The sequence below is a fragment of the Asterias amurensis genome, chromosome 13, assembly GCF_032118995.1.
Source record: "Asterias amurensis chromosome 13, ASM3211899v1".
Taxonomy (NCBI): Eukaryota; Metazoa; Echinodermata; class Asteroidea; order Forcipulatida; family Asteriidae; genus Asterias; species Asterias amurensis.
Window position 1 is genome coordinate 16,315,577 of NC_092660.1, and position 13,001 is coordinate 16,328,577.

Sequence of the window (13,001 nt, forward strand, 5' to 3'; positions counted from 1 at the left end):
TAACTATATAACTTATAGTATGCCCTCAGAACACAAAATAATCCCTCAATCTTCAAACGGCAGCTCAAAACACACCCCTTCAAATAAATATCTTAAATCCTGGACTTTTGACTTTGGGAACCGGCGCCCTTGAATGGCATTTTCTTTGTCAGATACTGTGCACTCTATACATGTAAGTGCTGTGTATTATTATTATGTATTATTATTATAAATTCATCAGTTAAACACACAACAGTGACGTCATTTCGGTGAAGAAAGAAAATGCACACCACAACATCTCTCCCCTCCCCGCTGTGTGCTTTAACTTTGTTCGTATCAAGGTGGTTGTGCGTCTAGGCCTATTGAAGCAGTACACGGATGAAGTCTCTATAATTGGGTGGAACTGTAGGGGAACGTTAACAGTTCGCCAACGTTATGTTCAGATAAAACCAGACGGACTTCATACCTCAAGCTGAGAACCGCTTTAGACAAAATGTTTGTAATGAGTAAAACAATATTTAAAGGGACACACCGGCTCACCGTGTACGCAGTTTAGGGCTGTAGAATCATAAATAATGTTTTTATAGATGGTTGCTGTAAAAGAAATCATCAAAATGTCACGTAATTAGCGAAAAAATAATTAAAAAACCCCAGAGCGGTAAAAGGCCAGCGTAAACGTGTTTCCAGCCGTTGCAACTGTCAAGTCTTCGTGACATCGTCGCACAATATTGCAAGTAGACTGGTGCTTTGTTTATAGCAACGTTTTACTACGACGCAGCATAAGGATCCAGTCTATCCATAAAGTATAAACAACCAGCATATACGGATCAGGCAAATCCTTCGACGATGGAGGTAGTCTTGCTTCGACGTACATCCAAAGATCGTCACGAAGAACACAAAAAACTAACCCAGAATATGATGGGACAGTGACAAGTAAATAAAGCATTCCGTGCACCAACTTCCTGGTGAACTTGTGGCTGGTGGCCGACTAAATTTTTGAATAGTAAAGAAATTTTGTGAGCAGTATTTTCTGCTAAACAGATGAATCTGAGGGGCCCTGTTATTCACAGTGAAACATTTTATAATCTCGGGGTTGGGGGTTGGGTTGGGGGTGGGGGTTGGGGGTGAGGAGTGGGGAGGGGAGGGAATCGTGAGGGATTCACAAGCGTCCTTGTGAAAATGTATTTTGAAATGTAAGCATAGCTGCAAATCTTGAAACGTAAGCCTAGCTTGACTCGGGATTGAAAGCGTAATTTTTGATTTTAGCGTAACAAACCTAAATGATGTATATGGATTGTATGGATATGGAGTAGCTGCGTAGCTTGAAACGTAACCATATCTTTTGGAACGTAAGCATATCTTGGAATGTAAGCATAGTTGGGTATCTTGGAACGTAAACGTAGCTGCGTATGGATCGTAAGCATAACTGAGAAGCTGTGTAGCTTAGAACATAATTTTATCTTTTGGAACGTAAGCATATCTTGGAACGTAAGCGTAGCTGGGTATCTTGGAACGTAAGCGTAGCTGGGTATCTTGGAACGTAAACGTAGCTGCGTATGGAACGTAAGCGTAACTTGACTCAGGATTGAAAGCGTACCTTTTCAATATATATAGCGTAACTTGAGAAGGAACGTAAGCAAAACTTGGAATGTAAGCGTAGCTTGGAACGTCATATTTTTGAAGGTACAAGCGTAGCTGGATATCTTGGAACGTAAACGTAGCTGCATATGGAACGTAAGCGTAGCTTGACTCGAGCTTGAAAAACGTACCTTTTTATATTATAGCGTAACTTGAAGGAACGTAAGCGTAGCTGAGTAGCTGCGTAGCTTGGAACGTAACCAAATAATACCTCAACAATCTCAAAAATAACACTTCATTCACAGAATTAAAACATATATTTTTGACAAAATTATGCTTTGAGGGAATTTTTTGTATCATATTTGTTTCAACCTTTTTTACAAAAATATCTTTCACCTGTTCTTTTTTCGATCGGGGGCTCCGGTTTTTTTTATTTATTTTTATTTTCTTCATAAAACATTTGTTAAGCTACTCACACAATAACACTGTCGATATAACAAAATGCGGTATTCCTACGTTTTGACATCGTCAATCTTTTTTTATTGTTTGCTGAAAACTCCTAGTAAAAATAAATTAGGAGCCATGAAACAAAACAGAGTATAATATTGGAACGTTGCGATCGTAAGAAATAACGGATTTGACACGAGGTGTACCGACTGACAAACCCACGATGACAAACATGTACTCTGATGTCTTGCTCCCAACCCCTCCCAAGCTCACGGCGAGACCCGCAAGCTGGGAGTTCATAGCGCCCGGGATTACACCTCCAGCCCCCCACGAGACACGGCATGTGCGGTATGTGATATGCCCCGAGGCTTACGTTCCGATTGCTCCACGCTGTGGGGCCATATAACAAGCTTCCGTTACACGGACTCTTTGAATGCGAATCTTACGTTAGATTGTTCACCATTATTTACATTTTGTAGCAATAATTTGAATACATGATCTTTTTCGTCAATTACTCGTTAATAATTTTGTAAAAAAAGATTTAAATTTGGTTTGGTAAGTTACTTTTAGACGGCTGAAAGTAAAACTAGCCCGGAAGGTCACGTGATTGTTTGTACCACTTTTTGGTTAGAACAATCACGCGACCTTCGTTTTTGTTTTAAAATGCTCAAAAACGGCCAAATTTGATGATTTTTTTTAAGGACTGTTCTTCTTCATTCCTGGAAACCCGTTGAATACATTTCTTAGTCTATTTTGTAGCCCAAATAGCCCAATTCGGCCGGTGTGTCCCTTTAAGCGGTAATAAATTTGATACGTGCGATACGAGCGTTCAAAAGCGCTTACCATTATAACAGACACATACAAACTTGCGCTCATGTTTTTAGAGTTTTATCTCTGGTTCTTTCTTAACTGGTTCAGATTGTGATGATGGAACATACGGTGCCAACTGTGCCCAGATATGTCACTGTGCGGACGGGGTGTCATGTGATGGAACAACGGGTGAATGTGATGGAGACTGTGCAGCAGGACACAAAGGGGTTAACTGTCAAGGTAAGAGGACATGCCTTCAGTTACAATTTGAAAATGTTGGGGAATTTAAACTATGATGTAATGATCTCTTTCCCACTCTTCAGATTGTATCGATGGCAAATTTGGTGCCAACTGTGCCAAGACTTGTCACTGTGCCGACAGTGTGTCATGTGATGGAACAACAGGACAATGTGATGGCGACTGTGCAGAGGGATACAAAGGAGATAACTGTCAATGCCATCAACTGAAACTTGAAATGTTAAGAAGTTCAATTTTACAATGTTCCCTATTCTGCTTTTCAGTGTGTGTCGAGGGCAGATTCGGTGCCAACTGTGACCAGGCTTGTCACTGTGCCGACGGTGCGTCATGTGATGGTACAACGGGTCGGTGTAATGGAGACTGTGCAGCAGGATACAAAGGAGATAACTGTCAAGGTACGGATTGCAGCTGGAAATTTGTAATTTAAGAAACAACCAATTTGATATCCAATGTCTACATTAATAATCATCATGTCTCTCTACCTTTTGTTTTCAGTACAATGTACCTCAGGCGAATTCGGTGAGAACTGTGCTCACACTTGTCACTGTGCGGACGGGGTGTCATGTGATGACACAACGGGTCAATGTGATGGAGACTGCGCAGCGGAATACGTAGGAGTTAACTGTCAAGGTAAGAGGACATGCCTTCAGTTAACATTTGAAAATGTTGGGGAATTCAAAATATGATGTAATGTTCCCTTTCCTACTCTTCAGATTGTATCGAGGGCAAATTCGGTGCCAACTGTGCCAAGACTTGTCACTGTGCCGACGGTGCGTCATGTGATGGTACAACGGGTCAATGTGATGGAAACTGCGCAGCAGGATACAAAGGAGATAACTGTCAAGGTAAGAGGACATGCCTTCAGTTACAATTTGAAAATGTTGAGGAATTCAAACTATGATGTAATGATCTCTTTCCCATACTCTTCAGATTGTATCGAGGGCAAATTTGGTGCCAACTGTGACCAGAACTGTCACTGTGCTGACAGTGCGTCATGTAATGGAACAACTGGTCGGTGTTATGGAGACTGTGCAGCGGCATACAAAGGAGATAACTGTCAAGGTACGGACTACAGCTGGAAATTGGTAATTTAAGAACTACCAATTTGATATGCATTGTCTACATTAATAGTCATCATGTCTCTCTTCCTATTTCCCAGTACAATGTGCCTCTGGCGAATTCGGTGCCGACTGTAACCAGACTTGTCACTGTGCGGACGCGTCATGTGATGGAAGTTCAAATTTACAATGTTCTCTTTTCTGCTTTTCAGTGTGTATCGACGGCAAATTCGGTGCCAACTGTGACCAGACTTGCCATTGTGCGGACCGTGCGTCATGTGATGGAACAACAGGACAATGTGATGGAGACTGTGCAGCGGGATACAAAGGAGATAACTGTCAAGGTATGGAATAATGCCATCAACTGAAACTTGAAATGTTAGGAAGTTCAATTTTACAATGTTCCCTATTCTGCTTTTCAGTGTGTATCGAGGGCAATTTCGGTGCTGACTGTGCCCAGATATGTCACTGTGCCGACGGTGCGTCATGTGATGGTACAACGGGTCAATGTGAAGGAAACTGCGCAGCAGGATACAAAGGGGTTAACTGTCAAGGTAAGAGGACATGCCTTCAGTTACAATTTGAAAATGTTGGTGAATTCAAACTATGATGTAATGTTCTCTTTCCTACTCTTCAGATTGTATCGATGGCAAATTTGGTGCCAACTGTGACCAGAACTGTCACTGTGCCGACAGTGCGTCATGTGATGGAACAACAGGACAATGTGATGGGGACTGTGCAGCAGGATACAAAGGAGTTAACTGTCAAGGTACGGACTACAGCTGGAAATTGGTAATTTAAGAACTACCAATTTGATATTCAATGTCTACATTAATAGTCATCATGTCTCTCTTCCTATTTCCCAGTACAATGTGCCTCTGGCGAATTCGGTGCCGACTGTAACCAGACTTGTCACTGTGCGGACGTGGAACCGTGTAATGGAACAACGGGTGAATGTTTTGGAGACTGTGCATCGGGATACAAAGGAGATAACTGTCAAGGTACGGAATAATGCCTTCAACTGAATCTTGAAATGTTAGGAAGTTCAATTTTACAATGTTCTCTTTTCTGCTTTTCAGTGTGTATCGATGGCAATTTCGGTGCTGACTGTGCCCAGAACTGTCATTGTGCCGACAGTGCGTCATGCGACGGTACAACGGGTGAATGTGATGGAGACTGTGCAGCAGGATACACAGGAGATAACTGTCAAGGTACGGAATAAAGCTGGAAATTGGTAATTTAAGAAACAACCAAGTTGATATTAAATGTCTACATTAATAGTCATCATGTCTCTCTTCCTATTTCCCAGTACAATGTGCCTCTGGCGAATTCGGTGCCAACTGTAACAAGACTTGTCACTGTGCGGACGTGGAATCGTGTAACGGAACAACGGGCCGATGTGTTGGAGACTGTGCAGCGGGATACAAAGGAGATAACTGTCAAGGTACGGAATATTAAATGCCTTCAACTGAATCTTGAAATGTTAGGAAGTTCAATTTTACAATGTCCTCTTTTCTGCTTTTCAGTGTGTATGGACGGCAAATTCGGTGTCAACTGTGACCAGACTTGTCACTGTGCGGACGGGGTGTCATGTAATGAAACAACTGGACAATGTGATGGAGACTGTGCAGAGGGATACATAGGAGACAACTGCCAAGGTACGGATAACAGCTGAAAACTTGTATTTGGGAAACAACCTACTTCTAGTTGGAGTTTTAACGTCCGTCGTGTCTCTCTTCCTAATTTTCAGTAGGGCCTAAATATTTTAATTTTGAGGTTGAACGTTAAGATTTTTAGTCAATAATTTCATTAATGTACATATATATGTTATGTGTATAATGACACTTACATATGAAGATTTCAATTGAAAAAGTGGTGCCATTCTTTAGATAATGCCGATATTATGAAGCAATTGTAAATGAGAAAACACAATCACAGAAGTAACGCATAAACGCTTCCCAGATTCAAATTGCAGGTAATAGCAACCGAGTCCTTTTAACACAACATCAATACTTTGATGTGAAATGTTTCTCAAAATGAGTTATGCTATCCAACGCTGATGTTAAGCTTTTACTAAAAGTTATGTATTGCCAGAATGATAACCAATCGTATGCATTCCTTTATAAGTTGTTATAATGGTGTTTTTATTCAACAGAACAATGTCTTCCCTATGGAGAAAATAGGCTATCGTGTAGTACGACTTGTACAATATTAGGTAGGTTGCATTCATCTGCTGAACCAGATATGTAGACTTCTTCCCAACTCGATCTTGTCTATCTGCGATTATTTTAAGACAATCATCTTTTGCTCGAAACTATCTCAGAAATTTAGGTATTCAGTTGTAATCTTTCAACCAAAAAATTTTCTGATATTGTTTTTCTTCCCAATGTGTCTTCCAAATTTTAAACATTTTTTTTTTACATATTTTGCTCATGATGTTTTTGTTTGAGCGAATTATTATGACCCTCCCTTGACTGTATTGCCTTTAGCATATCTTCTTAATGTAGCTCAGTCGTATCTCTCTGCATGAATGTAGGCGTGGTCTCACAGGCTCATGGATTAGTTCATACTGGCTCATTTTCACTCATTCAGCAGTGACATGTGTGAAGTGAATTGTATACGCTCTTTACGATCTTATACACTCGGAATGTTCCAATTGATTTCAGATCCCAACATGATACCCCAAAGTCTCAGTGTGTCTTCTTATTCTGCTGATGATTTATTCACTCACACATTATCATGGGAACCGGTAATGTGTCCAGCAGAAGGCTTCAATATAGTGAACTACGTGTACATGTATGAGGTACTTGGTGGTGACAGCGACGTGGAACCAGTTGCAGTGGAGGGTACATCGGTCAACCTTAACTTGGCTCATTGCACAAGATATCAAATCAAAGTTGCTGCACGAACGAGTAAAGGCATCGGGAATTACAGTGAAGAATCCTACACGACTAAATCAACGGGTAAATAATCTTTTAAATAAGTCAGTTCGGTATAATGTTATAATTATTGTGTTTTTAGTTGTGAGTTTAAGTTTGCATTTAACCATAGTTTCATATTAATCATTGCTGACACAATGGCGTGCAATTAGCCCTCAAGGCTCTGAAAGTTGTTAATGGACAAGTACGTAGTACTACCGTAGGCATACTGAGCTACCTTGTGATCTACAAGCCTGATTATGATACGGTACACGGCAAAACACGAGACAAGACGCTTAATGTGCAAATAATTATTGTTTGTGTAAGTTTCGGCATAATTTTCAAAAAAATACAAAGTGAAATATAAGTGAGCTGCAGTAAACTTAATATTACTACAATTTGCAAATTCCAATTAAGCGCAAAATGTGGCTATAGTTTCATACATCTTCTACTCAGGTCGGTAATAATGTTTCAAAAACAAAGAAGATTAACGTCGTAGCATATAATTGTCATGGGTGTTATTATAGCCTTCTTTTCTTGTACTTGTTTGTACTTGAAGTTCCCAATCCTGTAGCAAATGTAACCGTGTCTCCAACAAGCCATAATCAACTTACTGTATCATGGGATACTCCTCATACCGACAATCAGAGTCCTTGTCCTGCCACTGGATACCTGGTGACCTATGACCTTATACAACTTGAGCAGTGTGAGGTGGCAAAGAGAGGTATTGAAACATTGACCACAACCAAGACTACAATCACACTTGAGAGACTTGAAGCGTTCTCAACATACTGGGTGACTGTTACATCGAAAAACCAAGCTGGAAGTAGTACCCCCGTCGCCAGAACTATGATGACAAAAGAAACAAGTAAGTAAGAGTCACATTTTGCGCTTAACTGCTCAACAAAAAGAGCAAACTAACCATCTTCAAATCAACCGTAGAATCAATTATATTGTATGGCTCGGATACATGGACAGTCACCCGGGAACTTGAAGAGAAACTGGATGGGTGCTATACCAAACTCATGCGGAAATGCTTCAACGTTCACTGGAGTCAACACATGACAAATACAGAACTGTATGGTAAGAAACCAAAACTATCCACCAAAGTATAACACCATCGTCTGAGACTATAGCAGGGCATTCATACAGAACACAAAATAACCTGTGTCTCAGCTTATCACCTGGTCACCGAAACATGGAAGGAGAAACAAGGGAAGACAAATGGCTCAGCTGTACAGATGTAGTTGCTAGGGACATCGGGGTGCTTCCAGCTGATCTTACCAACCTAATGAGACATAGAGAGGGATGGGCGAGCCTCAACATGATTCCGACCTCGGTCGACTAGAGACAGAGTGAGAGAGAGAGAGAGAGAGAGAGAGAGAGAGAGAGAGAGAGAGAGAGTGAGAGAGAGAGACGGGGGGGGGGGAGAAGGGTCGATGTTACTATGGAAAGTTGTGTTTTCCTTTCCTTCCATTGTGCAGAGTTTAGTTATCTATAAGGACTGTACCATTATTCTATAGAACTCCGCTTGTAGAGTTTTTGTTCTTATGATATTTTAAATTAAATCGTTTACTGTGGTTTCATAACAGCACCAGAAGCACCAACTGTAATTGTCGACTCGACATCGACAGATTACATCGAGTTCGCATGGGAGCTTCCATGTGGAAGAACGGGTGGCAACATAACAGAGTACCGATACAAGTATAAAAAAGCAACAGACAATGAGTTCATGCAGGCTATCACAACAACGGATACACGTATAAGGATAACTTCCTTGACGCCATGCACTTCATATGAGTTTCAAGTGAGAGCTTTGAACAACATCGGAAGAGGACCGTGGTCCAACGAGACTAGGCAAAATACAACACAAAAGGGTAATACATGGTATATCCAACGTCATAACAGCATAACAACAATTAATAAAGCATTATTGCAATGCAAAACTATTTATTTTGTTACCAATAATGACGTTATTATAAAAAACCATGTTTATTGTGCGAGCTCTTTACATTCAAAGATTGAGTAGCTGTTCAAAAAAGTGATGTCATCATAACCGCAAAGGGATGCTAGCATTTTTAAAAAGTTATACCTTCTCATTTCCCTTATTCACACAATGCCACAAACAAAACTGTTCGAAAAATTATTTAGTGGAATTCATGTCGTTGAAAAATAAGTTTTGTTGCTTAATTAGTAAAACAGGTTAACCAATTAGTGTTAACCAATATAAATCTTGTTAATAGATTGTTAAAAGTCTTTCTGGATCTTTGGTACTTTTGGTTATTAATTGTGTGTTGCATTGCATTTTATACAGAACCTTTGGGTGTCAAGAATTTAACCGTTGAACCAGACAGCCAAGGTATACTAGTTGCGTCTTGGGAAGACAGAGGAGTTGGCCATAAAAATAAACCGTGCCTTGCTTCTAGTTATTATGTGACCTATGAACTCATCAATCTGGATCAATGTGGGGAGGGTGATCAATCCGGTGCCTCACTGAACACTACAGACACAAAAACCACTGTCGAGGGTCTTCATCCATACTCTACATACAAGATAAGTGTAACATCGAGAAATGAAGCAGGTGATGGACCCACGAAATTCAAATCAGCGATTACAATGGAAAAAAGTAAGTCTAATACTTAATGCTTGTTGATGTGCCCATGCTTAGTGTATCTATTCCGTCAGCTCGTCGTAAGAGAGACGCAATGACACCTTTGTTGTTGAAAGATCTGCACATTTTCTGACTCCTCCTTATTATAAATGTGTTAATGGTCTCTTCCAACCAGGTCTCGGGATTGCACCTACATTTAATAGCAGTAACGTGACATCAACTAGCATCAACATCACCTGGAACCCCATCCCATGTGGCAGTAGAGGAGTTCCTATCATTGGTTACGGCGTGAGTTTGTCTCGACAAGGGCAGAGCCAAGCCAATGAACCTGTTCAAGTGCCAAACACGCATGCACACTTTGACCGATTATCCCCATGTACATCGTACACAATCAAGGTCACTACTATTAGTACTATTAGTACTGGCGAAACGACATCTTTTAACCAACAGGAAACAACCGAGTCAGTCGGTACGTATGGGCCAGATAACAAAATATTAATCAATTTAATTTTAATGAAAACGTCGTCAACTAATGTTATATTGATATGTTTCAATAAAACCGGGCCTCTGATTCATAAATGTTTGAATTCACTAAAACTTGTTGTGTGGTGTTTTTGATAACTTGACGTGGGGTAAGTGTATTGGTTCCCCCTTAACCGTTAATCGCAATCTACTTTTTTTTTCATGACATTTCCATAGCTCCAGAGGCTGTTACTGGCTTGAGTATCAGTCGCATACAACATGATCAACTGCAAGTATCGTGGGCAGCACCTGGTACAGACCCAGGCAATCCTTGCCTCGCTACTGACTACCTGGTGACCTATGAACTCATCAATCTGGAGCAATGTCAGGAGGTTGACCATGCCGGTATTTCATCACTAAACACTTCCGATACTTCAGTCATTATAGAAGGATTGAAAGCATACTCTACATATAGGGTCAATGTTATATCGATAAATGAAGCTGGGAACGGAACAGCGACAACTAAATCAAAAATCACAAGTGAAAGAAGTAAGTATTAATTGTCAAAATGCATGTGTTACAATTGTCTGACTTACGTACAACACAAACGCGCAAAAGATATAATTATTTGTATTTTACAGATAGTGAAATAGATTCACTACATACTCTTAAATTATTTTAGAGCATTGTAATGTACATTAAATGTTGGTGATTCCAGCCACCCAATCTAGACCATGCAGATTATATGGTGCAGCGGATTAGCAAGAAAATTGTGCACTTTTTGAGAAAAGCATGAAACTTCTAGCATAGTTAGGTTGGACCATAAGATACATTTTTAGATGTGAAGGGAAGTCAGATTTGACCTTTGATGACCTTGAGAGGTCAAAATCCAAAATGGCCGCCAATCCGCATGGTCTTATGTAAAAAAACGCTTAACTTTTGAACCAAATAGTCTAGAAAAACGCTTAAAGTGTCATTTCCAACTATATTGGGGATGCCAATTCATTTGGTAATACTTGCAAGACCACCAAAACTTTCGGTTTTGCGTAAAGGTCAAGGTCAAGGTCAAAATTTACCAAAAAAGGCAAATTTCGAATGTTTACATTATGTTTAGGCATACTCATTTATTTGTCATGCTAAAGGTGTCATTTCCAACTAAATTAGGGATGCCAATTCATTTGGTAATGCATGGGAGATCTCAAATCTCAAAGATATGCATTTAGGTCAAGGTCAAGGTCAAACAAGGTAAACAAAAGGGGTGTTTGTTTTGTACACGCTTATGCTTGAGAAAATTTGTCAACTACAGATGGCACAAAGATGTGCTTACCGGTAAGCAACTCTATGGCACTGGTTCCAGTAGACTAGAATGGCTATTTCAAATACGACCTAAAACCTAGTTCACTACCACTATAGTTATCAACATCAAATTAGCACTGTCCATCTTATGTATATCCTAATGGTAACTATCAACATCTAACAGTCTCTAGAACAAGAGCACAGTGCAGTGCACTTGAGTGCAGCTTTGACACATCAGCTGCAACATCCAGTGCATACTTTCTTGCAGCGACCATGGATTAATTCATGGCACGATTTTAATTCCTCAAGAAGAGTGGTTCAAATAGGCTGCCACCAAATTCTTTCGTTTGTCCAGCCCCAGTCAGATGGCTCTGGCATCTCTGGATCCTTTGCCAGTGCCTGGTTCGTTGGCCTGGTAAACAAGTTGGCTTGATAAGCTGATTGAGTGCTGCATGGGTTGGGGGAATGTTCTCCAGGGTTCTAGAGTTCTGTATGAGGAGCTGTTTTCTGGCATCATTCACTTCTATGCTCTCACTGGTTAGGTTGTACATCAGCAAATTGCTGTAGCAGTAATATTGATCCTTCACTGACCTCACTTGGCATGCATAGGAGTTCACTGAAAGCATCATTCACCTCTGGGAAAGACTTGAAAGTTTCCCAGGCAGTCTTCTTTCCTCTGCCTGCGAATGAAGATACAGTGTCACACCCAGTGAACGCATGGAAGACTGGGAGAGTGAGGCACTGTGTCGGAGTCATTGTGGCAACCATTTCATGAACAGAAAGCTTGATCCGACACCAAAAGGCGACCACAGCTCATCAGGAGTTGTTTTGCAAGTGTGACTCAGCAGGAGAGCAGAGTACTCCACTTCCTACTGTTCGTGTGACAGGAAAGCAAACAATTCGGTTTTGTTCTCATTGACTCTAAGGAAGGCCTTCCAAATTTTGGAAGCACAGTAGCAGGATTCACCCTTTTCTTTTCCTTCCTGTTGAGGCTGTTAGTCTATTAGGTAAGTATACATCCCAGACAAGGTCGATACAGATGCTTTTCTCGAGTTGAGCAAAGATGTGTGGGGCGAACACTCTTTCTCCAAACTCTTGTTCCAGGATTAAGCATTTAAACCACAGCTGTACCGTCAAAAGTTATTGCTTTGGCCCCACAGGTGCACAACTGTTTTCAAGCAGATCAGATTCCAGGCAGCGAAGTAGATGTGCTTAAACTCCAATCCGCATTTTACCTCAAGTTGATAGAGCTGGCGGGCAGCCTGGTTTTCATTGGAGAAGAAATTGTCCGTATCTGTCCCGTGTCTAACACGAGATGTACAGCCTCGGAAAGAGACCACAGTCACTCTTAGGTGCTGCGATCTGTGCCTTCTGTTTTACATAACCTTGGCCGATGGCCCACTGAAAAGTGATACTTTGTTCTGAGGAAGTGTTTGTGTGACTGTGATCTAAAAATGGATTGCCCATCTCTTTGAGTACTGTCACAAGTGCCTTCAAAACATCCCTCAGGGTTGCTGCTTACACTCCAGGTTGCTGGTCATGATGTTCAGTGTCAGCCACACCATTATTTTGCTTTGTGACCTG

At 40.8% G+C, this 13,001-nt stretch overlaps 1 protein-coding gene across 1 annotated transcript in view; it reads left to right on the forward strand.

The window, feature by feature from the left end:
- The window catches only part of LOC139945877 (receptor-type tyrosine-protein phosphatase F-like), a 59,831-nt gene that overhangs the window by 23,496 nt on the left and 23,334 nt on the right, over nt 1–13,001 (forward strand). Inside the window, exons 5-17 of the mRNA XM_071943377.1 lie at nt 2,923–3,054; nt 3,568–3,629; nt 3,824–3,917; nt 4,343–4,474; nt 4,997–5,131; nt 5,210–5,341; nt 6,286–6,345; nt 6,797–7,093; nt 7,608–7,916; nt 8,641–8,925; nt 9,363–9,674; nt 9,835–10,128; nt 10,359–10,670. Of these exons, the coding sequence (XP_071799478.1) occupies nt 2,923–3,054; nt 3,568–3,629; nt 3,824–3,917; nt 4,343–4,474; nt 4,997–5,131; nt 5,210–5,341; nt 6,286–6,345; nt 6,797–7,093; nt 7,608–7,916; nt 8,641–8,925; nt 9,363–9,674; nt 9,835–10,128; nt 10,359–10,670 (2,556 nt within the window). The remainder of the gene's footprint in view (nt 1–2,922; nt 3,055–3,567; nt 3,630–3,823; nt 3,918–4,342; nt 4,475–4,996; nt 5,132–5,209; nt 5,342–6,285; nt 6,346–6,796; nt 7,094–7,607; nt 7,917–8,640; nt 8,926–9,362; nt 9,675–9,834; nt 10,129–10,358; nt 10,671–13,001) is intronic.